This window comes from Triticum aestivum, chromosome 7B (genome assembly GCF_018294505.1).
Source record: "Triticum aestivum cultivar Chinese Spring chromosome 7B, IWGSC CS RefSeq v2.1, whole genome shotgun sequence".
Taxonomy (NCBI): domain Eukaryota; kingdom Viridiplantae; phylum Streptophyta; class Magnoliopsida; order Poales; family Poaceae; genus Triticum; species Triticum aestivum.
The window spans coordinates 546296122-546308454 of record NC_057813.1 but is presented as its reverse complement, the minus strand read 5'-3'; the positions used below and the strand labels follow the sequence as shown (position 1 = coordinate 546308454).

General features: G+C 45.9%; 1 protein-coding gene across 15 annotated transcripts in view; it reads right to left on the bottom strand.

The window, feature by feature from the left end:
* The window catches only part of LOC123160008 (L10-interacting MYB domain-containing protein), a 19429-nt gene extending 7102 nt beyond the window's left edge, over positions 1–12327 (bottom strand). The window contains exons 1-5 of one of the 15 annotated variants that reach the window (XM_044577812.1): positions 11766–12327; positions 11494–11594; positions 10106–10433; positions 9219–9445; positions 6306–6399 (exon numbers count right to left, since the gene is read on the bottom strand). In XM_044577812.1, the coding sequence (XP_044433747.1) occupies positions 6306–6399; positions 9219–9445; positions 10106–10327 (543 nt within the window). In that variant the 5' untranslated portion in view covers positions 10328–10433; positions 11494–11594; positions 11766–12327. The other 14 variants (XM_044577813.1, XM_044577824.1, XM_044577825.1 and 11 more) reach the window with 14 other exon arrangements.
* Between the last annotated feature and the right edge of the window lie 6 nt (positions 12328–12333).

Below are 12333 nucleotides of genomic sequence, written 5' to 3'. Positions count from 1 at the left end.
CGCCCCCGCGCGCGCAAGGAGGTGCTCCGGCGATGCCGTTCAACGGTGTCGCTCCCCCCGCGAGCGAGGTGTTCGACAAAATGGCCGGAAGGTATGCCTCTTCGGTATTGGCGATTCCCTTTCATTTTTCGCCATTAGTCTTGATAGCTCGTGACTTGTTATTATCGTTCGCTATAGCGGTGGTTCGAACAATGCAACAACCGAGTTCGTGAACTTGTTGGACACAAACGCGGTTGACATTGATCAAGCCCCTTTCGAACCATTCGAGTACAATGAAACGGAGGGCGGCGTGGATGATCATGGTTGTGCAGACGAATTGGAGGAGATCGAAGCGAAAGCGTTTGAGCAATCGCAAGCAAAAACTGGGAAAAGCCAAAGATCGAAGAACTACACGATCTTGGAAGATCAAGCTTTGATCCAAGCATGGAATGCGGTGTCTCTTGATGCATGCACGGGTACTTCTCAAACCGCCAAGAGATATTCGCAAAGGATCGAAGATCAATACTTCCACATTATGAAAAAGTATCCCAATAGGACTCCACGAACATTTCGGTCGCTTCAAGGGCGTTGAGAGAATATCAAGCCTATGTGCAGCCGTTGGGCAGCTTGCTTGGAGCAAGTACGCAATGCACCTCCAAGTGGCACCGTGGAGTCCGACTATGTGAGTTTGCTTTTCCTTTGTTCAAGTTGTGCATCATCATAATGTATCATGGGAAATGATTGCATCACTTTATTCACATTTTGTAGGACAAGATTGCTCAACATAGATACAAGGACATGGAAGCTTCGGAAGGCAGATTCTTCAAATTAGAGCATTGTTGGGAGTTGCTCCAAAAGTGCGAGAAGTGGAAGTTGATCGACAAAGAATCCCCACCAAAGAGAGGCTCACTTATAAACATGGATGAAGATGAGGATGATGATGGCCCAAGAAATTTGCACAAGCCCGATGGCGACAAGAAGACTAAAGAGAAGATAAAGAGAGAGCAAGAAGCATCGAGCTTGAGGGAGAAGATTGATGCCATGGTGCAATCAAACGAGTTGGCCGAGAAGAAGGCAAAAGAGAAGCAAGAAAAATGGCAAATGCTCATGGAAGAGGGGCTCTGCAAAGCTGCCATTGAGGAGAGAAAAGCATGAGCCTCTGAAAACAAATCGATGTCATTGTTGCTCGCCGAAGAGAAAAAGATCATGTCAATGAACCGCAATGACATGGACGATCTCACCAAAACATGGCATGGTATGGCAAGGAGAGAGATCTTGAATAGGAGAATGGTCGCCTCGGCCGGTCCGTGTTCCAGTTCCGGTGATGTGTGCGGGAGTTGGAACAAGCGACGGAGCTGGATTCGGTGGCGCCGATGAACTTCAAGATGGACTCCATGGCACGGAGTGAAGATCGACCCCCAAGATGATGCCGGACAGGGCGCAAACCTTTGCATGCCCTCTTGCGTAATGAACTTCACTTTTATTTGCGCGCAAACTGTTTATGTCATTTGAATTTGAACTTGTTTGCCAAACCCTAAGTCAAATGCGAGATTTGCAGTTTTTCTGTTTGCGGGTCGTCGCGGTGGTGCCCGAGCAGAACCCGCAGAAGCCTACGAATATACTTTTTTACGGATCCGTTTGGGGGGTCTGCATCTGTGCCAGACCGCGTCGGCCCGCAAAAGTGGTTTTGCGCGAATTGCAAACGCGTTTTGCGGGCCGGTGGGATGCGGGGTCTGCTAGAGTTGCTCTCACAGAAACACTTATCGTCAGCGGCCGACCGATGGCGCGCACCCTCAGAGATTGATGTATTGCCTTTCGCCCATCCAACATGTCATGTGTAGCCCTGCCACTGCTCCACATGATACTTTGGTAACTGGGTTTCCACCACGCAAAGTCGGCACACTCCCGCGCAATATTGCACAATCCATGAACTGTGCAGGTTCGCCTAGCCCATGACAGTTCCAACAAACAGTCAATATTAGCCCGACGATCCTCCCCAAGGAGGCCGTCGATTTTGCCAAAACGCTTCATGTCACTTCTGATGCATCCACTGTCTTGCCATTTTTTTGCCAGGGATGCCCCCTTCTTGAGCTTCTTCCGAGTCGTTGGATCAACAAGCTTGAGCTCCTCGATGTTGGTTGGACTCGACGCCCATATCTAGTTTCTTCTTTGTTGGCACAAAATTCTTTTCTTTCGCACGGTCATGTTCTTTCTCCACGTCCATCGATGCTACATGGCAGGGGCGGACCTACATTCACGCAGCCGGTATCACAAGACACCGGGTAGAAATTGCACTTATACGTGTATACTTCGTATTTGGGGCTTCGACAGTGGTAGAAAATAAACCTAGACACCGATTGGAGGATTGTCGGAGCGAGCGCGGGCGCGACCCATCTAGTTGAAGGCCCAGCCGGCTGTCAATCGCCCTTAGGGAGCAAAGAAAGCAAGCTAGCGTACTCCCTCCATCCGAAAATAATTGTCACAAAAATGGATAAAAATGGATGTATCTGGAACTAAAATATGTCTAGATACATTCATTTCTCCGACGAGTATTTCCGGACGGAGGGAGTACATGTGTATCGTGCACCTGTTCAGTTGGTGCCTGCTCGCCTCTTCCCATCACGCCGCCGCCCGTCGCCCCTTCAACAGTCGCCACACATCAGTCGCCCGCCCTGCTCTCGTCCGCTGGCTGCTGCAGATCGCTTAAAAATTGAAGGAAATAGTATGGCTCTTAGGTAAGATCGCCAATTTCTCTGAAACACATGTATATATCTCAATTTTCTTTAATTCTTTGCCAAGATTTTATGGCTAGCGTTCTCAAATTCAAGGGTATAGCAACTAAGATTTGGATTCTGCGTACAATTTTCCATTTTCCTTGCACTGCGTTCGGATGTCTGAATTAGACCCTCGAATTGGATATGGTATTGGCTACGTGCCAATTCAGGTGTTCGGATGTTTACCGAATGGAGCAACAGAATCGTGTTTGGGTTTGATACATAGCTGAAATTGCCTCCAAGCGCACTGCCCTCCCGCGATAAAGAGGTCTTTGCCTTCGATTTGGCTCGAATTGGGCGCAAAGCATACCGCTTGGACACAGTCTCGCGCGAGACCTATCCCTTTCATCCCGTGCGTGAGATGCAAGATGCTTCAGGAGCCGCCGGTGGCGCATGTATGGATCCCCACTTCATGGCCTCCTCTCTCTCCTCTTTCCGGTGGTGGCGGATCTTCAAGCCCCGGCGGATGTCGCTCCTTTCCCTGCCCTGCATAGCTCCTTCCTCTGCCCTACGAGCCGGCGCAGCCCCTGCATCTGGCATGTGTCGCTGGCGGGCGCGACCTCCACCCGCTCATCTCGCTGGCCGGCGCGCCCTCCATCCAGGCCATCTCGCTGGCTGGCGCAACCCCTCCATCTTCTTCCCATTCTCCTCTACCATCTACTTCCCCTTCCTCCTCATCTTCTTCTTCCCCTTCCCTGGATCCCCTTCTTTCTCTTCCTTTGCTTTCCCAGCCAGCCTTTTCTAAGTTCCTCCTCTTCCCTTGTTCAGTTCTTCCCTTGATGTGTTATTTTTTGCAGGTGTTGCTGGATCCCATTCTTTCTCTTCCTTTGTGCATTTGTAGAATGTTTGTTAATTTTTATTGCTATATAATCATCCAATTATGTTCACACATTGTACAGATTTTAATTTGATTCATAAAGCACAAATCAATTCCATAGTGTGTCATCTGAACAGGATTTGGTACTGAAAACTTATTATGATTCCATGGTCCAATTTCATGAGCATCCAAACATGTGAATTCATATTCATGTCATTACAGTTTCCTCCCAAAATTGGAATTAAAACCAATTCAATACGGAGGCCTACAACACAGACATTCGAACACAGCGTTAGTGATTCACATCTACTTGAAACTTTGTATTATTTGTCGACTATGCGGGAGCATTAAGACACACTGTCAAGTAAGTTTAACTTCACGAGAATAAAGTCCGATCAACAAGTTTTAATTATTGTTTCGCCCCTCCAGCATCTCCTGTGTAGCCCCGCCACTGCTCCACAAGATACTTTGGTAAATGAGTTTCCACCATGCAAAGTATAGTTGGCACACACTCCCATGCAATATTGCACAATCCATGAACTGTCGCGGTCCGCCTAGCCCACAACAGTTCCAACAAAGGGTCAACCTTAGGCCTGACGGTCCTCCCCAAGGAGCTTTTTTGCCGCCCACTTTTGGAGCTTCTTCCGCTCTCTTGCAGAGACATACGTTGGAGGGTGGTGGTGTCGTCGGATCAACAAGCTAGAGCTCCTCGATCTTGGTTGGACTCGACGTCCATATCCAGTTTCTTCTTTGTTGGCACAAAATCCTTTTCTTTCGCACGGTCATGTTCTTTCTCCAAAGTATTTTTCGAAGGGCACTCAGGTATGTCATTCAGATCATCGTCATCCTCGTGCATTCCACCGTCGCTAGATGTATGCTTGCAGGGCACGGAAGCATTACCTCGCGCCCTACCCCGGTTTGCGTCCCGTTGTCCCTCTCACAAGAGCCCTACCATCCTGGGATAATTTGCCTCGCCCAAAACTTTGGTTCCCGACACAGTTCTTCTTTCTGCCACCATCCATGATCAGTATTTGATCTCATCTTCCCCATGAACCACGTCTCCACACTCCTTGATGTGACCAAGGATGCCACTGATAGGAGTTGGGATCCTACCAGGCCTAGCCCTCAGGTTGTAGGGGTGGAAGGGAGGATGGCGAGGTGATGGGCATGAGCGGCGGCACGGCGGCGCCGTGGTCGCGCGGTGGAGGAAGAGAGGGCGCAGGGGGAGGCGGCTAGGGTTAGGGTTCTGGCTCCTGAAGGGAGCCGATCAATAGTTCTGACTTATTGCTTAATTCCAAAACATGACCCTACAAGTGTATATAATCCTCGATGAGCTAATAAAAATAAAGATAAGTTGGGCCAAGCCCCTAACTAGACGCACCATTGGGCCTCCTCCGACTATAAGTGACGCCGGTCATAACAGCCACAAACCTCACAGAAGAAACATATCTTCTCATACTTGACCGGCAGAAAAATTCTCTCTTTCCCATTCAAATTGGATGGTGCAAATCTAGTCATTGGATAGGCCATTGCAATCTTGGCCCACACCCTAACATAGTTTCCCTCATATAACCTATTAGGGTTCATACCACACTCTTAACTTCGACAATTCTCCTTCAAACTGATTAGCGATCGCCTGGGATCTTTAAAGGTTAGTAAGGTCATGGATCTGAGCCCAAACGTGAGTCCTGTCCAACAAAACATCTCTCGACCTACCCTTACCATAATATTCCTCAATGATCACCATGAGCCCCCGGAAGATTCACGACCCCTGATGCATCACCCGGTGGTTCCAGTCACTTAAGCAGAAGACTTGGACCACGAAAAGATTGTCGTCCGCCTCACAAATTTCTGGATCATTGGCGAGTCGCCAGACAAACTTCATCATGTCCTTGAAAGCTTCTGCACTAAATGGTTTCTTTTGTGTAGACCCAAGCCACCACAAGCCACCCTCCTCAGAGCCTCCTCCAAATCAATTCCTTCCTTCCCCTTCTTCCTTCTCGTCGAAGACAAGCCGAAGCCCCTGCACCCCGATGCCGCCATAGATCCAAAAATCACCGTGCTCCAAACCTACCAAGAAGCAGCAACGCCAAGGCCCGGTGGAAGGATGAGCCGGACCCTTGTTCAGCCCAAACATGCACTAAGATCGAGGGAGGACAAAGCGGATGATGACGGTGAAGTTCACGACGGTGCTAGAATCGTCGGAGTAGGTATACCAGGGTAGTTTTCGACACGTTCCCTCTTGGACCTTGTAAGTTGTGCATCAGTCTTAACCTAGTGGGCCGAATTTGCAAACCCATTAACACACAAAAACACAGAGACGAACGGAAACCAAAATCGCAACAGTTCATGGGCTGGGCCCAACCCCGCCCCTAGTTCGTAGTCCCTTCCCCACAGTTCTTCTCCAAGGAATACACAAACACAAAGGGCGCAATTGCAGCGGTGGGGGGAGGCACACCGGGATCAAAGAAAAAACATGGAGACCAAGCCGGGGAAGCACATGGCAGTGATGCTGCTTACGATCCAGAGCACGGCCGCTTGGAGCCGCCCCATGGCTGGATTCTCTCACCCTCCCCTGAGACTTCCATTTTTCCTACATGCTGGATCCTCTCACCCCAAACAAATTTAGCTAAAAATAATAATCTACTTGCATAGAAAATGTTCATGTGCTTAAAAAATCGAAAGAAGAATGTATACAAAGTAGTGTTGGGTACTTCGAGTTAGAGAAGGCTTACTGATGTGAAGACGGACCTTCCTGCAGAGCTGAATATACTGAATTCAAGAATAAAGAGGCTGAGAGAATATATACAATGACAGTGCACCTGAAACCTAGCAGCAATCAATGAGAGAATGAAATACACAAAGTAAAGAACCTAGCAACAATCAATAAGAAACACACAAAGTAAAGAACTATGCAAAACTAACTGAAACCTTGAAACCTGAAGAAAACTAATTGACTGAAGATTATGACTGAGAGTCTGTTCGGTTCCTCTGCGCTCCCGGAGTGAAGCAGGCTGCAGCTCATTTTGACGGAGCGGCTAAAACCGAGCTCCACAGCTGGAGCGAAGTGGAGAGATTCCGAACAGGTCTGAATATAACTAAGAACACTGGAAAAACACGGATGACAAAATAACGAAAATCAACCAGATAATGAACTTCAACTGCTAAATGACCACTATTTACCATTATTGAACTGAATGGAATGCCCAATAAATGGCCTTGCATCCGTATACCTAAACAGAGAGTGTGTCCGTGCATCCGTATATTTTATTTACTTTTCGTAGTCCAACAATTTTCTGTGAATTAGTGTATCTGCTGCATACATGAGAACTTATCTATCAAGCTACCGACAAACATTGCTACAGCGGGTTTGTCATAAGACCATTCGCGTGATCTATCAGCATCGGATGCACCTGCTAACCTTCCCATAGCATGAAAATTGCGCATTGGCTACAGAAATTTTGTGATAATTCTGTATGGTATATTGGTATGAAGTGGTTAAAACTTAAAACAATGGACAACAATATTGTGCGAAAGCAACATACTGGCCGTCCGTACCAAGATGGCCTTTGATCAAGATAGAACGCTTGTATAGTATGACCTAAAATTTAGACATTTTGGCGGACGCTCTTTTCATGTTCTACAGAAGGGAACACACTGTAGGTGAACATTGGAAAAATTTCTAGTTCAGGGACGACTGGTTAATGCCTCTAGTGCCAACAAGGATAGCTGCAATTCTAAGCATGATGCTGGCTTACATGTTAATGGTTTGTCTGAAGAGAACCATAAAGATGCATCACCTCAAAAAGAAGCAAGTAACTGCTGTCTCCATTCTGGCAATGCTATGCATATAAAGTACTACAGTTTCGGTCAAACAGCAGCATCGGCCACTGGAGAGTTAAAGCACAAGCTTTCAGAGAATGAGGAAGAAAGAAGCATGGCCCGGATGCAGTTTCTTTTCGGCTAAAAACAATATATGTAAGAAATATGTTAATGTTTTTGCACTGACTGGTCAAAAGTTATCTGTGGAGCTCCTAAAGGAAAAATGTGGCTGGTGCAGCTCCTGCCAAATCAGTGGTGGTAGTGATTGCATTTTCAGATTTAAACTGATGGCAAGTGTATGGAGAGTCCTAAGCATGGTTTTCGAGTCGCGACTCATCTGGTCGCTCTGGGGTAGCGAATCGGAAAAAGTCGAGCCTGCAGTTGCGACTAGTCACGACTCGTGACTCGAGTCGACATTTTTTTGCGACTCACCGACTAGTCGACGACTAGTCACGCGACTCGAAAACCATGGTCCTAGGCCATGTGTTGTTGGTCCTTTGTCAGAAAAGAACAAGTCATACTGTCCTTGCTACACATAGCATGTTGTCGATTGAAAAACGCCTGAATTGTTTGCTGTCTGATCCATGGCAAAATCCACAATATAGCATGTATTTGTGTAAGGCAGTTCTGATGGCTTCAGATGTATCATCACTAAAGCAGCCTCTTCTCACGGTATAACTTTTTGAACGCTTTGTCCTTATTAAAGGCTTTATTTAATCTGCATGTACCAAACTCTCACATGATTATCTCCCAATACTCTGCAGTTAGAGTCCATCTGCGACGTGTTGCCTTCTCAGGAGAATGGCAAAATCCAGCAGACTTTGTTGAAGTTGTTGGTTTTGCAGCTCATATCTTGGTTCGTACATCTAATAAGTCTGCAGGTTATGCAATTGCTAGAAAGCCAGGGAGGAAGATTACTTTTTTAGAAGCGAATATGGTAACAAAGATTACTTGGTGTATGAATGAAAGAGCAACTACTGGCATACCCATTGTGTTCATCGTTATACTGTGATGTAGGGTGCTATGTTCCTTATGCAGAAGATCTTTCCTAGTGGTTTTCTCATTATCTTCGTCACCAAACAAAAATAAAATAAAATAAATATTAAAAGGATGGCAATATTCAGTTTCAAATAGAATATGTTTACCTATAAGAATTGAGGTTTCGGATGTGCAGACTACCCATGCAGCTCACTGTACGTGCACAATTGGACTGTTTGGAAGTACCTATCTCACTCATGGGATTTTTTGCAATCGAAATTAGTAAGCCCTAACTTAGTGTCAGGAAATGCAGAGCACCACATGCTCGTTTCTTTCAACAAAGCATGCTATTACCAATCAAACGTACAGATGCAAAGCCTTTGAATAGTTAGAAGCATTAATCAAATATAATCGCACCACAAATTTGTCAATACCATAAGCAGTACTACCGAAGTTTGCTCAGGAACTTCCAATTGGAGCAATATTCGACAACTTTTTAAGATGATAAAACTCTTCTGTCAGCCAAGCAACCTCTATGCTTACTATAAATCATAATCCACTTAAATCGTCTGTGTGTTGGATCCATTATGTAGCATTCTAATAAGTTCTAGTTGATTCGTGTTGGTAAAAGCTTGCACACATCATATTTAAAATTAGTGAAAAGCACAAGTACTTCACATTCAGTCTTGAAACGAAGGAAATAACATCATATTTGAAACGATGAAAAAGATGTTGCACTCTTTCTAGGAAAAGATGTATATTAAGCCACTAACTTATTAGCGTTGAATGCAGCAAAACATGGATTTTCAAGCCTTCAGAGCCAAATGGAAGTGATTAAAAGACAAAACCTTTGCAAGTAAAGCTGTCCCTGTTCCCCATACAGTATGACTCCCTTCGGCGGCCTGAATCCAATGTCCTCATATAGCTCAGGAAGTTCAGCAGCTTCTTTGATCTCTTGAATTTGAGCATCTAAACCATCCATGTCAGCACAACACTCCAAAGGTGTCATTTTAATTTTCATGACAAAAACCATAGGAACAACTTCATCTTGCCAAATTTCAACCACAGAGAGAACCTGAGAAAAAGACGGGTAAAGTTCAATAAATGAATACTCCAATGCAGAATTGAAATTCATCACATCAAACAGATACTCCGATGGCCTAATTTAACCAGTCCTCTCTCTGAGTAAATAAATAAATAAGCCGCAAAAAGAATATGAGAGCTGAAGACTTAAATGCAGATTTTGAAGAAAAAGGGCTAAACCACAACAAGTACAGTAACACGCACGTGTTTGAAGCAAGATGCTGGCCTAATCTAATCTGTCCTCTCTAGTTGGGTAGAGATGCCTCATAATTTTCTGAACTCCAATTTAGGTACTCCCTCCGATCCATATTACTTGTCGCTCACTTATTACAACTTTGCCTCAGATAATGTGAAACCGCAGTTAACTAGCTCCCCACTTCCCCAAGCAGCTGTGATGGACTTGAACGACATATCAAGCAACTCTGAGCAACATTGATTGTTTCAGTATTAGTGGAGAGAAGATAAAAATATATGAACATGTTAACAATTTTAAATTTTGACACAGTTATGCAACACATAAATTTACACCATATTACAACAAAGATCCATATTTTCTGATTCTAATCTGATTGAGTAGCAAAAAGAAGCATGGTGTAGCACAAATACAAATACGCATGATGATGCACGGAAAAGGATTAAAGGATGGGGTGACCTTGAATGACGACGGCGGTGAGGAAAGGTGCTGGAGCGGCGGGCGTACTGCTCCGAGAATTTGTCCGGGCCTTCTCCATGGGCTGGCTACTGCAGAAAGAAACCACCTCGGAGATGGTCGCCGGGACGCCGAGCCGCTAGGGTTTGGCGGAAGCGATGCCAGAGAGGGAGTCCACGGCCCTTGGTGGCTCGCGTCGGCGCCGTCGCAGGATCTGGCCGGCATCGCCACCACCGGATCAAGCCGGAATGACTCCTCCCGTCGAAAAAAATCGATCTTTTCCAAGGGAGTACAGGACGGGGATGGCGGAGCTTTGAGAAGGGGGCGGAGGCTGCTGCGAGGAGAGAAGGAATCGGGGGCAGAGGAGGATGAGGTAATTGCGGACGGATAAAAAAAAATTGGAATGGCAATTTATTTATAAGGCCTCCTTAGCGAGAAATGCAAGATATTCGACTCCAGATTCGAACTCTGTTTGGAGGATGAGGTAATTGATTCGAACTCCAGATTCGATCTCCGACCGCAACCATTGGGCTACTCCCCCTTTCTCGCTTATTGCGCTTCAGTCCGCCTTTAATGACTTGCGCCTGTTATAGAAAAGGCAACCATTGGGCTACTCCCATTTTTCTAATTTGAGATTTTTTTTGAAAAAGGGCACATATTTCGTAGTGTTGAACATATTATAGAAAAGGCAAACAAATACTGAAAATTCGGAGTTCTATTAAAAGCCAAACATTTATTTATTTTTTAAAAAAGAAAAACACGAATAACTTTATGAAACGCAAAAACATTTTTTTCAAACATGATTTTTTTTGAAAATGCGAACACATTTTTAAAGGAAGAAATTTTTTCTAAAATTTCAACAAAAGCATTTTTTGAAATCATGAATATTTATTGAAAATCATGAACATATTTTAACACCCGAACATTTTTCGAAAATTTTGAATAAAAAGCATTTGCAACATTTATGAAAAGAGGAACATTTTCTAAAAATCACGAACATTTTTAGAAACTAAGAATATTTTTTCAAAAACAACCTTCTCTAAATTTGGAACATTTTCTTAAAGGCAAGAACGTTTTTTCTAAATTTAAGAACATTTTTCGAACATGAACTTAGTTTAAAAAAGATAAAATAACCTTGAAAAGGAAAAAAGAAACAGAAAAACGAAAAAAAAAGAAAAGGAAAGGAAAAGAAACAGAAACAAAAACAAAAAAAAGAAACAGAAAACCAGTAAAAGAAAAAAACAGTTCAGGGAACCTTCTAGAAGTTTCTCTCCCGAAGGGGGCTGATTAGGGGCAAGGGCAATAAGGTCATTTTCACAGTGTCAAGCCATAGTGAAAATGACATGAACAGAACGAGTTCGACAAGACAAAGATGTGGGCGTTGGAATCACCTCAATCGGAGTTACGAGTGAAAAGTTGTGGCCGTTCACTTTTTAGGCAGAAAAGGGGCTAAACAGTGAACGTTCAGATATAACCACTTCGGCCGGCTGAGCTGAAAAAGAGAAAACGCATTTCGAGGATTACGCCTTCAGAACAGAGGAAACGTACTTCCAGCCGAAGCAAAACCATAATACGCTTTCGCGATTGGAAAACGCGTTTCTGTTAATACGGTTCCACTTAAAGTGGTCAACGGGGCCACCAGGTAAGCGCGTGAGTGACTTACATGCGGGGCCCGCCGGGCTTATCTCTCTCCTCCCGCTCCCTTTCTTCAAGCTCGCGACAGAGAACAGAGGCGGGGGAAGGCTCGGCCGGCGACTGGCCTGGCTGGCTCCGGCCGCCTACGCCGTGGGGAGGGCGCTGACGAGCGAGACTTGGAACACTGCGTCCATCCAGAGGGGGATCAGGCGCCGGGGAGGGACGGGACTGCGGCGCCGCGCGGCAACAGAAAACAGGGGAGGCGGCGGCCGATCTTGGGGACGGCGGCCTGAGGCACTCCGGAGAAGAACGGAGGGGCTGGGGAGGGTCTCCGGAGTGTCGGTGATCTACTGGTGAGGAGTAAAGGTGCAGGGGAGGCTCGGGTCGGCCGAATTTGAGCGGAGCACCGCGGCGAGGCTTCGGCCATGGGAGGGCAGGAGAGCTTATTGAGCTCGTTTGAGAGGCTGGGGAGGGGTAGTGCGGCTGGTGGTGAGCTCGAGGGGTCTCGCGGCTTTCTTATATAGGCGGGGCAAGGGAGGCCGAGCCGGTCGCCGCCGTGCACGTTCGGCCAAGGCCCTGGCGATGCACATCGGTCA